Raw genomic sequence first — 21,085 nt, forward strand, 5'->3', positions numbered from 1 at the left:
GGAGAAGGGACAAAAAGACTGTAAGAGCCAGAGGAGTAGCTAGACAATGCACTCTAGACATGATGGGGAAGCTGCACCCATGAAGTCTCCATGGTCTGGTAGTCTAACAAGATCTGCAGAAAGACAAAACCAGCAGACAGGTCAAGGTGGATGGGAAAAACATCATGGGGTCCCACCACTAGATGAAGAGCAACAATCAATGCATACTGAGGGAGGGAGAGTCAGTTTTCTAATCCCACATATACATACACAGGCACCAGTACATGTACTCAGTGTATTATATATGTGTGTATAACTGCATATGTGTATTTGTAGCAATAATAAAGAAGATGACAAGAAATTGAGAGAGGGCATAGGAGGAGTTGGAGGGGGACTGGGAGGGCTGGAAATAATATAAATACAACAATCATGTATGAAATTCTCAAAAAATAAAAAATATATTTTAAAAATTAAATGCTTTTCTAGGGATATAAACCTAAATAGACTAGCCTCTTCCTTCAGTGCCCATCTCTCAGGAAATACACCATCCATTCCTAGCTTTGTATCTTCTTTTTTTTCTTTTCTTTCTTTCTTTTTTTTTTTTTTTTTTTTTTTTTTTTTTAAAAAAAAAAAAAAAAAAAAAAAAAAAAAGAGGACGATAAATCTTTCACTGTGATATATCAAAATAATCTCACAGAGATCCACTTGCCTCTGCCTCCCTAGTGCTGGGATTAAAGACATGCACCACCACACCTGGCTGTATCTTCTTTTTTAAAAATATTTTATTATTTTTATTTTATGTGTATGTGTGCATTGCCTGCATGTAGGTAAGTGCATCCATGTTGTGCAATGCCCGCAGAGGACTGCAGAGCCTGTCAGATCCCCTGGAACTGGAGCTACGGACAGCTGTTAGCTGCCATGTGGGTGCTGGGGTTTGAACCTCGGTCTTCTGCAAGAACAACCAATGTTTCTTCTTTACTACCTTCCTTCAGGAGTTCTTTCTGGCTAAACTCAAGTCTATTCCACATCATTACCAGCTGCTCTGTTCAACATCATTACCCACTCCCAATGTCATTCTTGAAGACGGGTCATCTTTTTTAAAACTGTTACTGTGTGTGTGTGTGTGTGTGTGTGTCTGTGTCTGTGTGTCTGTGTGTGTATGGATGCACATATGCCACAGTGCAAATGTCACAGTCAGAGAAGAACTCTGCGGAGTTGGCTTTCTCCTTACACTTTTACATCAGTTCCAGATAAAATTCACGTTGTCGGGCTTGTACTACAAGCTTGTTTATCAGCTGAGCCAACTCACAGGCCCAAGACCTGGCCACTCTTAAGAACTGCTAGGTAAAGGAGCTTTCCCAAACCCTAATTAGATTTTATTTTCTCATGCTACTTCGAACTTCACCATTTGCATCTTACCTTGAAGTAAATAAATCTGAGCAGGTTATATCCAATTTATCCCCAGCCTTCTATCAAGTATATGGCTTCATATAAATTAATGATGTTAAATTATTAATCCATTCTCATACAAATGTAAGATCCGCAGTTGAAAATATAACATCTTTACCCACTCTTGATTTTTTATAATACATATAAAGTTGCTTTCTATAGTAATTATTCACTTTCACCTGGCCTATTCTAAAACAATGTGTAAAACATGTGAATATCAATTTCATATTTCTAGCCTAAAAACGTATGGCAATGCTTATTTAAGCACAATCCCAATCATCTGAAATAAGGGAGGGGAAAACGGATTCTGTAAGCAAAGATATTTTCATTCACTGATACCATACTTGAGTTATTTAATTTTAAAACAAACCAAAAGCGTGATTACAAAGTAGATTCACTTTCCTGTTAAGAAACATTGAAAACATCTCCTTCACAAATCATTTTTAACCTAAATATTAAGGAACACTAACAGCAAGTAATGGTATGCAGCAGACATCTGATAACTGAAAGATTATGAAGACAGAAGTATAGCACGTGTACCCCTCAGCTATCTAGAGCACTGAGGCACCTAGGAAAGTCCTAAAATCATAAGGAGGAGAAAAAAAAGAGACCTCACATTTCAAAATATGGCTAAAAAGCTTTCCCTAAACATACAGCAACTAAACCAAAGGGCTGAGGCAAGGACACTCCAGTTGGCTGATTTTATATAAAGCTACTTTCAATACTGTAACAAGAAGTGAAAGAAATAACAGGGAATAGAAGAACTAAGAAAGGACAGATGCAGAACAAATGACAGTAGGAGAGGCACACAATGTTCAGAAAAGGAAGGAAACCCATAATGTAGTTCCATTATATATGGACTGGCTGTGTTCTCTGGGAATAGTATGGTACTGTGCCACTCTTTACCATAATCCCTCTACTAACACAGGAAAAGCTCTGAAGACGGTAATGCTCTGTGTTTGAAGAGCACTTACTATATGCCAGGTGCTTTATACACATTGAGTTTTTCAATCTTCATAATAACCCAATATAGAGAGTAGGTATCATTTAGGGTACTGCTAGTAAGTTTTAGAATCTCCAGTTTAAAACTGAAGTACACCAGTACGCAGAACTTTAAGATTGATTGATTTAGTGGTTGCTAGCAAAGCCTCAGATTCTCCATGTTTACGTTATGGGGGGTGCAGATAGGGAAGAGTCTAAATATGATTAAGATGTATTTTGTGACATGCACAAAAATTCAATAAAAATACATCAAACAAAGAACTCAGATTCTTCTATTTCTCTCTCTCTATTGCCCATATTCAAATGCCAGTTTAAACAGTGCAGATGATCTAGGATTTTCTTTAAATCTAAATAAAAGGGAATATTTACAGCAAGTGGCACCTCTGTGAAAGTGAAATTCTAAAGATAAATGTGCTTACAAAATAGGAATGACGGTACAATAATGCAATGTATTGGGGGGGAGTGATAATTAACATTTGCTGAATACCTAGTATGCATCAGAAAATATGCTAATATTGCAGAAATATACACAATACTTTGAAAGGGTCAGATAAGTAAACAGACACAGTATTACCAGGGTACTTTAAAGGACTGAAAAACACTGAACAAAAGCTGCCTTTATTTACTGAGCACATCATACTGCACAAAGCCAACAACTTGCATATATTCATTTCACATTTATGAGAGAAAAGCAAATTACACAAAAACCCTTTCAGGACAGCAATTTCTAGGCTATTTCTGGGCTCAATTATTCATTCAGGTCTACATTATTTAAATATTATAACAGCCATGACACATTATAATTCAAAAATTAAAAAACAGAAGATAGTGAATGATGAAGAATGAGTTTAACTCTGAGATGGGTAGGAATTACATGGTACATGTGAGATGAAATTTTCACAAAAATTAAAGCTCCAGCACGTAAAAGGCCAATCATGAGCTAGCCAGAACAAATAACTTCCCATCTTAATGTGGTGGTACTATTAAAAAATAGAACCTGAATGATAACATATTGTGAACACTGAATATTTTAATCAAAGTACTATAGGAAACAACTAAATTACTCTGGGATTTCTAAACATTTTTATGACTTTAAAATGGTGGCACAGGGGCTGGAGAGATGGCTCAGCAGTTAAGAGCACTAACTCCTCTTGTAGAGGACCCAGGTTCAATTCCCGGCTCCCACATGGCAACTAGAAACCATCCTTAACTCCGGTTCCAGGGGAATCCAAAGCCTTCTTCTGACCTCCTCGGCATTGCATGAAACGGGTGTACTCACATACATTCAGGCAATACACTCATACACATAAAATAAAAATAATGAATAAAAATATACAATTTTTTTTTAAATGGTGGTGCAATTATCACTGAGTGGCACTTGAAAGTTTATCTTAGGTAAACAAAAATTCAAGAAGTACAAAAATAGGTCTGGAGAGATGGCTCAGTGGTTAATTGTTAAGTGCATTGGCTGCTCTTGCAGAGGACCCGGGTTTGATTCCCAACACCCACATGTTGTTAACACCCACATGGCAGATAACAACCATCCATTACTACGGTTCCCAGGGATCTGACGTCCTCTTCTGACCTTCGAGGGCATTTTGCAACATGGATGCATTTACATGCAAGCAGGCGATACACTCATACACATAAAACAAAAATTTTCAAATGTTTAAAAAGTACAAAAGTAAAAATAAATGTTAAACATATGGAATATAAATGGACAAACATTAAAAATCCTTCAGAAATAGCATGAGATTGGCATGATTCCATTTTAGTCCACTTATGATTATCAAGGTAATAAAACTGCTAAGTTTTGTCAAAACCAGAAATTTGATTTTAAAAACTACTTGAGGGTCCCCTTTCACACACACATAAACACACATGTGCATTATACGCAGGAAAAGTTAGACTATACATAGCTTGTAGAGGTGGAGGAAAGGAACACTGAAAGCATTCTATTTGCCTGGATAGACAGGAACACTCAAGTAAGACACAATTTTCAAGTTGTTTTCAGTTTAGGATTTAAATGTTACAAAATTTCGAACAAATAAGCCACATAGGAACACTGAATTAACCTTTCTAAATTACTACTCTGTTCTCTCAGCTCAATAACCATCTTTACTCCACCTCTGTCCATATACCCTTTGACTCTAGCTAAATTGAGTCTTCCTGGGCCCCAAACATGTCAAACACAGTCCTCTCTCAGCACGCTCAGTCACTTCATCTTCCCTCCTAGAATGACCCCCTAAATCCTGTAGTTTTACATACCTGACAAATAGGCGTACTCAAATAACACATAGTTAATATACTTACCTAAGTTCTACCCTTCTCTGAAGGCCTAGCTCATGTTCCACTGGCTCACTCAAAACCATCTCTCCAAATTCTCAAAACTATTATTTGTCTGAAGCATTAACCTCATCCTTACAAATACAAGGTTTTATTACTGTTTTAATATCTGCAACCTATTTTTTTCTCCAAATATGTAGACTTCTATTGAGTAGTATTGTATTTCTATGTGTCCAAAGGACTTTATATGACTAATGACTTCACATGCAAGTAATGAAGCCATCCACAGTAGTAAATAAGGCGGCATAAAAACAGAATATAGTAAACTTTTTGATGTAGCATTCATTGAATGTTACGCCTGTGTTTATGTGCTAAGCACTTGTAGGGGCAAGTATATTTCAACTACAAAACAACTAAAAAGACTAAATTAATCTAAAATTGTAAGACTCATTTAATGATATTAACTTCTAATAAAAATTATCAAATATCTTCTCCCAAAATGTATTTACTTTGAAAAGCTTGCATATGCTCACAGACTCCAAGCACCCACATGACACATGTCGAATCCCAGCACCCATATGGCAGCTAACAACTGTCTGTAACTCCAGTCCAAGGGGATCTGACAGCCTCTTCTGACCTCTGCGGGCATTGCACAGCACGGGTGCACTTACCTACATGCAGGCAATACATGCATACACATAAAATAAAAATAATAAATTAAAAAAATTTTGGCCTTTTTACAGCCTCTTCTGACCTCTGCGGGCATTGCACAGCACGGGTGCACTTACCTACATGCAGGCAATACATGCATACACATAAAATAAAAATAATAATTTTTTTTAAAAATTATAAGAATTTTTATTTAGATATATACAAAAATTTTCTCACAGGAACATTCTAAGAAGGAACATTATTATAGACAGAATGTTTATAAATTGTAGAGTGCTGAATAAGTAGATCATAATATAAAATATTACTCAAATTGTAACCTTCAGAAGATAATTTCTGAATGGCCAATGGAGCATAACTGCTTCTTTCTTACTAATGAGACAGTTCAACTTTGTATATGACATGCAAAAATTTCTCATTAAAATTAATTATACTGTATTAAAAATATTTCAAAACGTTTTCAAGTAAATATACTTTAACTGAAATAACCAATAATCTTTTTTTCTGAGACAGTGTCCCACTGTTCAGCTCTGGCTGGACTGGAACTCTGTGTAGACCAGGCTGGTCTCCAACTCACAGAGATCCAACTGACTCTGCCTCCTGGGTGCTGGGATTAAAGGTGTGAGCTACCACAACCAACACCAGTATCTTCCAATTAATGCATTCTCTAGGGAAAATAGTCTTACAGTATAATTGCTCAAATAGACCTTATTGTGTGGAGGCCAAAAGATCAGTGAAGAGATCTGGACAGAGAAGTCTCACACCAGTGTTGAACTGGTATCAGATAAGCTATTCAAAAGGAAGACATTATCACCACAACGCTATAGGAAAACTCAATCAGCAGATTTGAAAGAAGAACAAAGGAAAATTATAGTTCACCAATTTCACAGTTTACCCATCTCTTCTTGTTACTTTTTTGTTGTTCTTTATTCTTACTTCGTTCTCACATCCTTTATTCTCCCACAAAAATTTGTTCCATGTTTTTTTTTCAACTTTTTTAACCTTTATTTATGAGTTCTTTCTTTCCCCAATATCTATCTTTTCAGTAGAAGAGGGAGGTCTGTTAGTATATAAATACTATTCTTTCTGGGTTATTTCCTTTGTCTACAGAACTAATGTGCACGCACTCCAGAGGAAAACAAACACCAAGGCATACATACCCAACTGATGAGATTACAAGAGACACGACAGAAACTGACTTGAAAGACCAAGAAACACTCTCTAATAAACAAATCATTATTAGATTCAATATGAAATGGTAAAAGAGATTAGTCTTAAAATTAAGATATATATATGAGAATTTACATCTAAAAATATAAAAAGACCTTAATGATCTATCTTTTGGTCCAGCTGCTCCTATAAAGTGAAAATCCTTTCTAAAACATGTTACCAAGTAACCGCCAAGCTATTTGTGACTTGTAGTAGTAGAACATGCATTCAACATATTAAGCACCCCCTCTTTTTTACAGCTGTGAGAATGTTCTTCAGTAGACTGAGTTAAAACATGTCTATATAATTTTCACTGATCCTACTCATACTCCTTTGGGTCTTAAAGAACAGATTTAGCCTCTCTTTTCCGTGAAAGTACACCTTAGTTCCCTTTTCTGAATTCTGTACACCCTTTTGTACGCTAGACTATTTTCAAGGATAATAAAGTCTGTGATAATAACAAGTGCCACTAAACCCATCTTCTACTCTAACAGACTTACTACTGCATTTTCTCCAACTGAAACTGAAAAGAGAAAAGGTGTTAATGTTTAATCCTGGAGATACAGCCTAGGAGCTATTTCTTGGCAGCCACAAGAGTGCCCTGCTTTAGAGTAATCACCAGTGAGTCACTAAGAGAAGACCTGTATATATCAGGGTGCTTATTTTCTTCAGAAAGTACTGGGTAGGTGAATCATCTCTAAAAGAATAGAGTATCATTAAATCTACTGAGGACAGCAGGTCTTTCAGCCCCAGTGTTATTTATTATACTAGAAAATGAAAATAGATTCTTTATTGAAAAAGGAAATTAAAACACACACACACACACACACACACACACACACGTATGTTTTTGGAAAACTCTTGTAAAAAATAGTGTCACTGGAAGAAAGGAGAAAACAACCCAACTACAATAATCAAACAAAAATACACAATTTGGTCCTTGTTCATCAGCATTTTAAATACTTTATTTCAAAGGTATGGCATGTTTAAATTAAAAAAAAAACCTATATAGAAACTATGGGAATATGTTTTGGTGGGTGGGGGTCATACTGTGTTGGTTTTATATACTGCATGTGTTTTTCTGATGAGACCTGGGCATAAAGAGGCAGGCTGTTGGTGTGACATTTGCTATGTTTCAGCCCACCAAGCCAGTGCCTACAGTTGACCACTTAGGGGAGGCTAGAAGGTGGAAACAATCAGCCCAATTGCAATTGGATTATGGAAATAGACATAGAGTGCTCAAAAGAAGAAATATAGATGGCTAGAAAATGTTTTTTAAATGGCTAGAAAATATTTTTTAATGTGTTTAACAATTTTAGGCATCAGGGAACTGCACAGTAAAACTACATTGTAATTCTATCTCACTTCAGTCAGAATGGTCATCATTAAGGACAGAAATGACAACAAATGCTAATGCTGACATGGGGGAAAGGAACCCTTATGCATTGCTAATAAGAGTGCAAACTAGTCCAGTCTCTCTGGAAATCAGTCTGGAGGTTCCTCAAAAAACTAGAAATGGATCTACCGTATGACCCAGCCATAACATTCCTAAGCACACACCCAAAGGTTTCTATCCTACTACAGAGATGCTTGCTCATGCATGGTCACTGAAGCTCTATTCACAATGGCTGGGAAATGGAATCAACCTACATGCCTAACAACTGAAAAACAGAAAATGAAAATGTGATGATATACAAAATGAAACTATTCAGTTGTAATGAAAAATGAAATTAATACAATGTTCAGGTAAAGAGAAGAAACTACAAATTATACTGAGTGAGGTAACTCAGATCCAGAAAGCATCCTAGCTTTGAATCTTTAGTTCTATGTTTGACTTAGAATATCTGTCAAAGCTAGGAAAATAGAAAGAGGCCATGGTTGAGGAATCATGAGAGGTGTGATGGTAGAACACAGATACTATGAAAGAGGAAAGGAAAATAACAGTAGTGGTAGGTTCATATAGGGAGGGTAATGGGAGACTACAGAACAGGAGGGGCAGGGCAAAGGATAACTAACACTAAGGATGTTTGAAAAAGTCATATGGAAACATACTATTTTATAAGCTTCCTAAATGCATATCCATATATGGATGTATTTAGAGAGAGCATGTATGTTTAAATGGAGTTAATCCACACAGGGGGTTAATGCTCCTCTCAGAAGCCATAGGTTGCCAAACAAAACCCCAGTACCAAGTATGGGATGCCTTTGAGTTGCTGACTGGGGGAGGGGAATCCCCAGAGGACCCCAGCCCAAGAATATACAAGATATTGTCATTGCTCTTGATTGAGCACCAGAACGTAATGGTAAGACTTTACTGCTTAAAATACCACATACTTTGGTTGCAGGGCATAGAGAAAACAAGGTGGCACCAACCTGGAAACTTACTCCTTGCTGGCCAGCTTTGATATAATGGAAGGTGCCATGAAGGGTTCTGTGAGAAAAAAAGTTATCAACAGTCTTACCCAGCTGTGAACCCTATGAACTAAAATGATGACCACTGTGGCAAGATACACCCATTGGTACAATAGTGGTACAAATGCCATCAGAGTAACCAAATGCTTTTGATTTTTTTGATTGATGGATTAGTGTTTTTTATGCACCTGAGTATTTTGTCTTCATGTGTGTAAGTACACCCATGTTGTCACACAATGCCTGTAGAGGTGAAGAGGGTGTTGGATCCCCAGGAACTGGAATTATGGAGGGTTGTTAGCTGCCATATCGGTAGTGGGAAATGAACCTGGGTCCTCTGCAAGAGCAGTCAACACTCTTAATCTCTGAGCCACCTCTCCAGCCCCCCAACCAGTCTCTGACTAGATTTAAGGCCCATTCCAAAGGAGGAAACTCATGCCTGATACTATAAATCTGCCCAAGAACTCATGGTTGCAGACCTCATAAGCCACAGGGGAGAATTTATTATTACTGTTTTGCTAAATTGGCATAGTATGAAATTGTCTTGTAAATACTCATCTCTATACCCACAGATTAGATCATCTCAGTCTCCATCAGAGAAGTATCTTTTTCTGGTAGCCAGTGGCTAGTACAATTGCTCACAATTTGTCAAAGCGCAGAGTATGAATATGTATGGAATGCTCTGCCAAAAATGAGATAACTATATCACATCACCTTCTCCAAAGGCTCAGAGACCATCATAGAAGACTGAGCAGTAAGACTCTTAAGAGCCAGAGGTCACACAAGACTCTTGTAAAATAGTGTCTTCTGGACACAACAAAGCTTTTGTGTTCATGAACTAACAAGTTGTGATTACCTGTATAAGATCAAGGGAGTCAAAATCCCAGCATGGATCAGGGAGCCACAGCCCCCCTCCCCAACTGAGGAGCCATAGGTAGATGGGGGGGTGAAGGGTCATTCTTCCTCAGGGGTCTAGACCAGGGTACTCTGAATATGCTCCAATGTACAGCTCAAACCCATGCACATTTGGATAGCACTAATTTTTGCCTAAGTAGATGGAGGAGAAGAGGTAAGGGAAGGGGAAGTATAAGAGAGAGGGGGAGGAGGATGGGCGGGGGGGCAGCAGCAGCAGTGGTGGCAATCGCCCCCCATTGCCCTGCTTTGGGACTACCTCCGTTCCCACTGCGTCAAGGCTCACATCTACCCTCCTAGCTAGTCAGAAACCACTCGCTTGGTCACCATCACCCTAGGTTTGAGACTAGCCATTTGCTCTATCAGAGAGCCCCTGACTAGCCTGGTAGGTTAGTCAGAAAGCACTCCCTTGGTTGCCATTGTCCTGCTTAGTAACTAGAGCTGTCATGCTGACCCAGGGCTCACATATACCCTGCTTAGCTACTCTGAACTCCCACACTCCGTTGATATTTTCATGCTTCCAGCTAGGCCCATTCACACCACGTGGGAGCTCCTGACTAGCCTGCCTGGCACCAATACTTTCCCTCTAACAAAAAAATCAAAAGTGGGGCTGGAGAGATGGCTCAGCAGTTAAGAGTACTAACTGCTCTTGCAGAGGACCAGAGTTCGATTCTCAGCACCTACGTGGCAGCTACTAACCAGTCCTTACCTCCAGGTCCAAGGGAATTAGACGCCTTCTTCTGAACCCCACGGCACTACATGACACAGGTGCACTCACATATATGCAGGCAATATACTCATGCACATAAATAATAAATAAAATGTATTTTTTTAATCAAAAGAACCTGAAGCACAGACCCACTAACTATCCATACCTGATCAGAAAGCACCCAAGCTACAACAACAACAATAAAAAAAAAAAAAAAAACAGAACCAAACTTCAACTCAACAAAGGCAAGCTAGACTATCATGTAAGACATTCAACCAACAGAAGTCCATATGTCCAGGTCACAATGCAAAAACACAAATAATATGAAATACCAAGATAATATGTTCTCATCAAATCCCACCAGTCCTATAGAAGTGTTTTACAATGAGAACTACCTAGAGAAACCCCAGGACACAGAACTCAGAATAATCATAAAAATGATCAAAGAACTGAACAATTTTAAAGAACAAATGAACAACTCAAAGAACTCAAAAAGGACAGGAATAAACTCCTGGCAAGCTCAAAAAAAATACAAATATACAGCTGAATGAAATGACAAAGACAATTCAGGATGTAAAACTCGACTTCATCACAGTTAGAAATATTGAAGAAACCTGGACATTGTGGTGCATGCCTTTAATCCCAGCACTTGGGAGACAGAGGCAGGCAGATCTCTGTGATTTCAAGGTGAGTCTGGTCTACATAGTGAGTTCAGGTAGCTGGGGCTATAGGGAGCCCCTGTCTCAAAAAAAAAAAAAAAAAAAAAAAAAAAGAAATAATGAAAAAAAATCAAGCTGAAATGAAGATGGAATTTAAAAACCTAGTAAGTCAATTTGAAAGGACAGGAGAAGCCTCCATCAGCAGAATGAATCAAATGGAAAACAGAATATTAAGACAGATGATAAAGTTGGAGAATTGGACCACTAAAGCAAAGAATATGAAAACATTTTTAAAGTACAGGAATGGAATATGTAGGAAATGTGCAGCCACACGGAAAAACAAAAATAGAAACAAATCTACGCATTACAGGCATAGAGCAAGGAGAAGAAATTCAGGTCAATGGCCCTGACCGGATCTTCAACAGGATTCTAAGAGAAAAATTCCCAAAATTAAGGCAATACATACTCATACAGATAGAGGAAGCACAGAGAACAGCAAACAGACAGGACCAGAATATAAACTCCCCACATCACATCATAGTAAAACAAAGAGAGGGTACTGAATGCTGCAAGAGAAATACCAGTTACATATAGAAGAAAGTTCATCAGAATAGTAGCTGACATTTCAATGCAAACTATAAAAGTCAGAAGAGCCTGCAGCAAAGTATTCCAAGTTCTACATGATCAAACATGCCAACCTAGAATACTTTACCCAGCAAAACTGTCTATCATAGTTGAAGGGCAAAGAAAGATCTTCCATGATACAAATAGTTTGAAATAATTCATGTCCTTCAAACCCAGCCCTACAGAAAATACTCAAAGCAACAGAAAGGACACTGACAATCAGAGAAAGTGCTTATGGAAACATTCCAACTCACAATAGCCTCAAGAAAAAAAATTATAGGAATAAACGTAACCAAACATATTAAAGATTTCTATAATGAAAACTATAAATCTTTGAAGATTGAGGAAGAAATGAGATGGAAAGACCTCCTGTGTTCATGGATTGCTAGAATATTATGAAAATGCCTGTCTTACCAAAAGCCATTTATACATTCAATGCAATCCCAATAAAAATCCCCACGGCATTCTGCTATTTTACCCCTGTCAGAAGGGCTAAGATAAAAAAAACAAATGACACCAAATAATGGCAAGGACATGGGGAGAGGGGAACCCTCATTCACTGCTGTTGGGATGGCACACTAAAGGACATTTAGGGGCACAAACTTGACTAGATAGACCTTAATATATGACAGAATGGCGGGAGAAGGTTATAAGAAGGGGTGCACACAGGAGAGGGAGCCTAAAAGGAGAGGGCGGGGCGGCGGATGAAGATGATGACATCACGGGAAGAAGTGAAACCAGGAGGAGTTGAAAGCTTTTCTTAATCCATGAAAACTATTTAGTCTTCATAAATAATGCTGTGCAGCCCCCACAGTATTCAAATGACTAGCTTGCTTACTGAAGGACAAAAGGAGTTATAAAGCTGACAGGCGGTTTCTCAAAGGAACTTCCCCCTAACAAAAGGAAACGAGCAGGGATTTTAATCTAAAATAAATAACATTTCTGGAGAAGACTTCTATTCTTTCCATTGTCATGAGAACAAAGTAAAAATACATTCGTTGCAGAACCTGGCTGCCGCGCACAGGCACACTACAGTACGCATGTACCACAGACCTCTGCTAGCTGACGACTTGGACTTCCGGTCCCTGCTGACGTCAGATGCAGGTCCGCGGTCGGTACAGATCTGGGACCTCCGCTGGCGCTCCCTTGTCTGATTACTGGCTCTAGCGAGCTGGATTTAGCACACTAGAAGCAACAGAGCACAGACTTAGCTTCCAAAGCTACAGCAACCTAGTTCTATCACCACAATTTGCCTTTGAAGTACACTACCGCCGATAGTGAAGCTACTACTGAGAAGGGTGGCATAGAGAAAGCGGCATTTTAAGGTAAGTTTTGCACAGGTCACTAACCAAATTGTGTATGTCAGTGGGGGGGGGCTGTTGAGCCAGAGTCTCCCTGTAGCCCCAGCTGGCCTGAACTCACTATGTACACCAGGTTGGCATCAGTGTCAGACATCCCCAAGCCTCTACCTCCAGAGTGCTGGGATTAAAGGTGCCAGTCGCCACATTAGGTGACTAACCAAATTCTTAGATGCTGGTTGGGGAATCAAACTGGAGAGAGTACTAGTTCTATGGAGGTGTTCTGTATTGGGAATCTACAACAGACCTTCACCCTAACATCAGCTAAAAGGGAACATATGTAGGAAAGGGTCCTAAGAACTAGCTTCACACTAGACACCAAAATCATCCAGGTAGTGGCATGCACCTAGGGGCAACTGCTGGTTTCAGCATAGAATCAGGGACCACAGTGGCCTACCTGCTACTGGGTTTTACTGGAAGAGCTCTGTTATTGACATCTAAGGCACTACATTCCCATATTTCCCCGAGGTTGTTAGTTTTCTATCATTATGCCAAAATATCTGGAATAATAAATTTATAAAGAAAAAGGTCTATTTTGGCTCATGGTTTCAGCATCCCAATAATCATGACTGGAGACTATTAAGAAGAAAGCTTGATTGTCTGAAGGTAAACATGAAACAAAGAAGAAACTATTAGAATCGAATATTCCTCTCAGGGCCACACCCATGATGAGCTAGCTTCCACTAATAAAATATATGTATATGTAATTAACACATTATAAATAAAATATACATAAAATTATTTATTATACATAAAATATATGTATATGTAATTAACACATTATATACCTTAGAATCACATAATTTATATTTGACTATTACACCTTGGTAAAGCTAGAAGAAAAAGAAAGAAAACATAATCCAAGAAGGTACATGACTATCAACTCATGTCATCAGGCGTGGTGGCAAGCTTCCTTACCTACTGAACCATATCACTGGCCCTCAAGTTAGTTTTTAAATCTATAGATTTATTATTTTTCATTTATTTTGTGTTTGCATGTATGCGCTTGCATGTGTGCCATGGCTCATGTATACAGGTCATAGGGCAATTTTTTTGTGAAATTCAATCTTTCTTTTCACCACATAGGTTCCAGGAATTGAACTCAGGTCATCTGTCTTGGCAGCAAGCAATTTTGCCCATTGTAGAGAGATCTCCCCAGCCCTCAAGTTAATTTTTATGTTCACCTGACCATGCTGTATATAGATTCACTGAATTTAGGCATTTAAAACTGAAAACATACCCTCTGACCAACAGCTGCCTTTTTAGCTATGCATTTTTTAAATAACTAGTTATGGTAAACATTTTTTCATGTACCCACTGGCCATTGCAAAGACTTCCTTGGGAAAATGCCAATATAGGTACCTAAGTTTGATCTTCAGGACCTACATCGTGGAAGGAGAAAACCAATTCCCATAAGCTGAACTCGGACCTCCACATGTATGCTGTGGCATGCACATAGCCTCATACATACACAATAAAGAAAGAAACAAATGAATATATGATAAATACATGTAAAAATAATTTTAAAAGAAAACCAAAACTAATCTGATTATGGTAATCATTTCATAAAATATATGTATATGTAATTAACACATTATATACCTTAGAATCACATAATTTATATTTGACTATTACACCTTGGTAAAGCTAGAAGAAAAAGAAAGAAAACATAATCCAAGAAGGTACATGACTATCAACTTTTAATCCATTACCCAGAACTTGTTTATCAACAGCTAAAATTATAAACTCAACAAGCTGTTGTCCCACTAAAATTGTCATTACAGCTTTGACTTCCTTACTAATCTACCAATCACTGAAACAACAAAATTACTGGCCTTCGCAGATTTTTGTGAGAATTAAATGAAATAATGTCAAGAGTTCATTGCATCGTGTCTCATACAGGAACTCCTCAACAAATGGTAGCCACCATTTGACATTAGATATTCCATTAAGGATAAACTGTCAGGACCCAAATTGTCCTCACATTTACTCTCAACCCCTGGCATTAATGAAATAAGGTTTTTGTTTGACATTGACACTAAATTCCTTCTAATTCTTTTTAAATAAAAGCCAGGCCTGCAGCAATTTTCCCTGATTCAAGAAGTCAGAGAGATCTAAACAGTCCTTGTTCATCAGGACTGGTTCTCTGTCAGTGTTTCACTACTACATCTGCTTCAACAAGCTCTTGTATTTCAAGTTCTATATTGACTGTTGTCAGTGTTATCTACCAATCTTCAAGAATCCTTTCCCTCTTACTCTTTGTTATTAAGCTCTGGAGCTGAAAATTTGAAATAAATTGGCTTTTTGATACACTGACCTCACAGATACTTTCTTAAGCCTTCTAAACTCCAAGACCTCTAGGAACCTGAATCTTAACTGTTTCAAGCATAAGCTACCTTACCTTGCAATCAGTAGAAACTGTTTTGACTCAAAGATCCTAAATGCTTGAAATTTTCACGAATTAAAATCACTGTGATTTCAACTCTCCCACTGTCTTGGAACTTGCTCTTCTAATTTCCTAAGCTCAACAACACACTTGTACCCAAGGCCATCACTTGCATCCTCTTTTACCTCAGTCAAAACAATTATATGGCTACATCTCTAGAACATCTGTGATTTCCACCTTGCTAACAACACCTGAGCAGCTCCACTCTCTCCTCTTCCTCTCTTTGGCTGTGAGCATTGCTGGAAAACTTAACCAGGGTAGAGACAGCATCAACTGGACCCTCACTTGTCAGCAATTACACAATACTCTTTCTAAGACTCTTCCATTCATAAACTCCTAAAAGCATATTTATTATACTTTTCCTTTAGTAGCAGATGACCTTATAGCCACAGACAAAGATATCCCGTTCAGCTACCTCAATTATCTTCCTGTTCTTCACAAATGCTTGGTATCTTTTTCACTTTCTATCTACAAACTGTCCTCCAAAGCCAAATGTTTCTCCTTTTTCCCAAAACAAATCCCTCCATATTTGTCTCCCTATTTTTAGCTTCTCTTTATGGACTCAGATCAAGTGATTTCAAATCCAGTTCTACCATTTACTAATGTGTGTCTTTGGGCAAATTATTCAACTTAATCTCTAAGCTTTCATTTCTTTACTGTAAAAAGCTAACTAGTAACAGTACCTATTTATAGGGCCACCATGAAATAAAATTGAGAAAACTGACATAAAAATAAATGGCTAGGTCACTGTGACTATTCATGAACATAACAGCTATGATGACCATATTGCCCTTATATCAAACCATCTTATATTTTCCTTTCTTCTTAAACTTGCCTGAACCTTCTGTCTTTTTAAAAAAACTGCTTTTTCACTGGGTGTGGTGGCAGCACATACCTTTAATCCCAGCACTGGGGAAGCAGATGCAGGTGACTCTCTGTGAGTTAGAGGCCAGCCTGCCAGTCTGGCCTACATAGGGAGTTGTAGGCCAGCAGTGCTATACAGTGAGACCCTATCTTAAAAATAAATGAGTAAATAAACCATCAATAAAAAGATGTTGTTCCTAAAATTAGTTGCCCTATATCAATTTCTTTCCTTCCTTTTGCCACTAAACTTTTTAAATAATATTTTGTTGAGCTTTTTAAATTTCATACATTTCGCACTCAAATCCAGACCCCCTCCCCCAACCTACCCACATGGCATCTAGCATGTCAGCTCAATTAAACAAAGGCCCAAAGGGGAGGTGAGAAATAGGTGGTGTGCCACTAAACTTTTTGAGGGATAATAAACTCCTTTCCAGATGTAGCAAAGACAAGTGGAAATAGTTTGGAGCCAAATATGCCTGTGTTTGAACCTAGTTTTTCCACTTGGGAACAGTTTTACCCAGGAAAAGTCCTTTTCCTAGGCCTTGATTTTCTTTTCTTAGGGTCAACAAGAGGACTGAACTGAAAGATCTGCTATATATGTGTAGCAAATGGCCAAGGTAGCACTCAATAAGTGGCAGCTCTCCATGTCTCATCATTTCTTGAACATCTTGCAACCTGGAATTTTTCTCTACTATTCTCCTTGTACCTGTTTATTACCTCACTCCAATTGTCAATAGTATTATGACTTTTAGAAAATTCATTTGGCTTCTCTAAACCAGGGTTTTCATCTTTATATGTTTACCATATAAAGTTGTGTAATAATTAGCACATTTGAAGTATTTTAGCACAGTAAGTACTTTAAAAAGAAATTCAATTCCCTGTTCTAGGAGTCACTGATTACACACTAGTTTATTATTATTTAAATTTAAATTATTTTTTTAAATAGCATGTGAGGTCTTTCTCCTTTGAACCCTGAGTACTTGGAACTACTCTTCATAAAAGACAATTTCTTTCCTGGGAATCAATCATTTGTTACATCGCCAATTGTTTAATTTAGTCTTTTTTATTATTTTTTTTAAATTTTATGTGTACGCATGTATGGCCTGCATGTAGGTAAGTGCACCCGTGTCGTGCAATACCCGTGGAGGTCAGAAGAGTCTGTTGGATCCCCTGGAACTGGGGTTACAGACAGTTGTTAGCTGCCATGTGGGTGCTGGAATTCGAACCCGGGTCTTCTACAAGAACAGTCAGTGTTCTTAACTGCAGAGCCATCTCTCCAGCCCCAATTTAGTCTTTTTTATCTTCATTGTCTAGCTTTAATTTATTCCTGCAGAGCTTGATGTAGAGCTTGAATATACATCAGACCTGTCCTAGATATTAAGGACAGAAAAATTACTGATAAAATTACTGTCTTAAATGAGCTTATAATTTAGGATGGTAGAAAGATAAATATTCTGTTTTCTGGAATGTCCAAAATACTATGATAAGTTATATGTGGGCTTTCTAGGGAGCAGGAAGAAGAGTTATTTAAATCAGACTCAGCTGATCAAGGACACTGATCAAGAGGCATTCTGTGCTTAGCAAACAAAGCAAACCTGCCCCACTAGTGGCTTACAGGCTGCAAGCGCCTCAGGGTAGCTATGTCTGCTGTCCAAGACAAAACTGCAACATTATAAGTGTTCTGCTATTTTTTTTTTATTGGTAACTTGATTGCAATTCTCCAGTATGAACTTTGTATATGACAACACTATCGTGTCCCATTGTCAAAAGTTAGTAATTAAATGAGAATGGGCAAAGGCACTTTAGGAACTGCAGAAAAAGCAGGATAAAATCGGCACAGAGAGAAGGAAGAAGTTCAGTAATGTGGAGAAGTTCAGTAATGTGAAGAGAGTTCCTGAAGAGGCAGCATACTTAGACTCTCATTTTTTAGTAGTACTCTGAGAGCACAGGGGGAAATTGATTTCATGAGAGGACTGCAGGAGGTAGTCCAGTTAGGAGAGCGTTCGATAATTCAGAAAAAGTACACGCTCCAAAACCACAGAAATGCTGTAGAATGCCAAATGAAGATCAACACACCGAGTCGACTTAAAATCAGCTTCGGCTGAATGAATGTGTCTATCTGCTTCAATTCTAACAAAGACATACACTTTAAAATACGCTGCAAACGTATTTGCAAACTAATGTTATTGAAACCTGAGTCAGCGGGGTTGCTCCCTCTAGCCGGATTCCTACGTAAAAGCACGCTTTCTCCTAAAAATCAAAACAGAGTCTTCTATTGAATTGAGAGTAACAGCAAAACGTATAATCTCACACACTGCAGTCAGAGAGCTTCGGAGGTCTCTCTCCGGGTCTGCTTTGCTCCAGTAGTGTTTAAAACTCCTCCGCGAGGGTTGGTCATGAGGCCCCGCCCTGGGCACCTACACAAATGCCCAATATCCTGTTTTTGTTTTTTTTTTTTTATTTTAGGTCGAAGCAGTTCGGAGCTCTGGCCTTTTCCACGGGGGGAGGGGGGGGACTAAAGCCCAGCGGCTATGTAAACAGCTGACTGCAGGGGGCTGAGAAGGCCAGGCAGGTGACTTATGGCTGCAAATGTGAAAAATCCCGATTCCCACAGTTGCACCTCCACGCCCCCACTGGCTGAGGGGCGTCCTTCAGAAGTCAAGAGAGTCCCTTCCACTGTTACTGGAATGATGTCGGCAGGAAGGGGATAGGGAGGGAACAAAACTAAGTTTGTTTTCACTTACCCTAAAGGCCGCCATACTTATGACCCTCTCCGCTCCAAGTTTTCAGACGGAGACCGCAGAGGGACAAAGCAGTTAGATTGACTTCCGTCACGACAGCCCCGCCCCCTACGTCGAGCACTGGTCCGCTCACGGCCTTTCTCCCTCCGCCTTCCTGCAGCTCATTAGTAGCTGCCAAACTTAACTAATCAGCTGGCTTCTAGAGAAAGGGGCTATATCCTGGAGACAGAAACTCCAGTCCTCCTTACAGCCTCAGAATATCCTCCACAGTCCAACTGGAAGTTGTTTCCTTGGATGAACATAGTTTTCGTTTGTTTCAAGTTTATGTGATTTGTCTAGAAAATAACTTAAAACCAGGTTTAACTCCCTTAATAAATAACGATATGGTCACAAGAACAAGTCACTTCTGACACACTTGGGGTTATTGCAATCATTCTAAATCTATGTCACTTAAGGACCAACTCTGCCAGGCAGTTGTTCAGAGCACACTACAAAACCTACTGATTTTTGAGTGCCAGAAGGAAAAAGCTAATAAATATTACAAAGGCCTAAATTCTATTCAAGAAAACAAACAAACAAACAACAACAACAAAAAAAAAAAACAGCGGTTTGGCGAGAAACTCAGCGCTGAAAGACATTTGGTGCAGAGGCTGATAACCTGAATCCCATCCACAGAACCCACATCATGGAAAGAGAGAACTGATGCCTACCTACAAGTTGTCATTTGACATCTGCATGATTCCCATGCCAATTACACACACACACACACACACACACACACGTCATAAAAATATTAAAAATAAGTGTTGGGATTTTATAGGATTTACTTTTTCATATAGATTAAAGACAATAATAAGCCAATTTGAGAAGAGTCATGAGGAATTTAGTTAAGTGTTCCATGCAGAAGGAGCACCAAGAAAAAGGGTCAGTGTGTTGGAGTGGGGGATTCTGTAGTAGTGAAAAAACACACTGCAATAGGAGCTTTTTGCATCACCATGGGAATTTCTATTTTATTCAAATAAGTTGGAAAATCATTGCAGGTTTTTGAGCAATGGTGTCACTTGATCTAAGATACACTGTAAAATGATTATTATGATTTTCTCAGGAAAATAAACTAAGGGTAAGTATATCATTCTCTATAATAGTGTGGAACCATCCCTTGAGGTCTCCTGTGAATAATTCTATGAAAAAAAGGGGTGCTCATAATGTACCCATTGGCCTTCTCAATATTAGTCAACCTAATAAATTGATTCAACAAATAGTTATTAAGGCAAACTGTGTACCAAGCGTTAATGATATACCAAGCTCATTTGATACTTGAAATAGATCCTTAATGGATATGCAATAAAATTATTTTTAAAATAATGATGAAACATTATTTTGAACTAAAAATATATGATTTGTGCTTATATTAAACATTAAACATTTTGAGCTTTAACATCTGCATATTTGTTCATTACTTCATCAAAATTTAGCATTTCTGAATATTCAATAGGTGGTTTAGGTAAGTTTTTCAATTTATCTTTGTTCATAGTCCATTGAGGCTCACTTTTCATTAATTTTAATATTAATGAAGTTTCACATTAAAAACAAACATGCAAATAGGAAAAAAGTCTTAAAATTGTGATCTTCTTAAAGGTAGGGACTCTAGATTGGTTGACTAGACCTCAGTGAATGAACTTGTACTGAGGGACGTCTCGGGACACTAACTTGACTCGATAGGCCTTGACACAAATGACAGAATGCATGAAATCCAGTGGGGGAGCTAT

General features: G+C 38.3%; 1 protein-coding gene across 2 annotated transcripts in view; it reads right to left on the reverse strand.

The window, feature by feature from the left end:
• The window catches only part of Apool (apolipoprotein O like), a 67,886-nt gene extending 48,480 nt beyond the window's left edge, over window positions 1–19,406 (reverse strand). Inside the window, exons 1-2 of one of the 2 annotated variants that reach the window (XM_029558599.1) lie at window positions 19,320–19,384; window positions 12,961–13,092 (exon numbers count right to left, since the gene is read on the reverse strand). In XM_029558599.1, the coding sequence (XP_029414459.1) occupies window positions 12,961–13,092; window positions 19,320–19,334 (147 nt within the window). In that variant the 5' untranslated portion in view covers window positions 19,335–19,384. Of the gene's footprint in view, window positions 1–12,960; window positions 13,093–19,319 lie in introns of both variants that reach the window. The other variant, XM_008822568.2, reaches the window with a different exon arrangement.
• Between the last annotated feature and the right edge of the window lie 1,679 nt (window positions 19,407–21,085).

This window comes from Nannospalax galili, unplaced genomic scaffold (assembly GCF_000622305.1).
Source record: "Nannospalax galili isolate Female #2095 unplaced genomic scaffold, S.galili_v1.0 scaffold10, whole genome shotgun sequence".
In the NCBI taxonomy this organism is placed as follows: Eukaryota; Metazoa; Chordata; class Mammalia; order Rodentia; family Spalacidae; genus Nannospalax; species Nannospalax galili.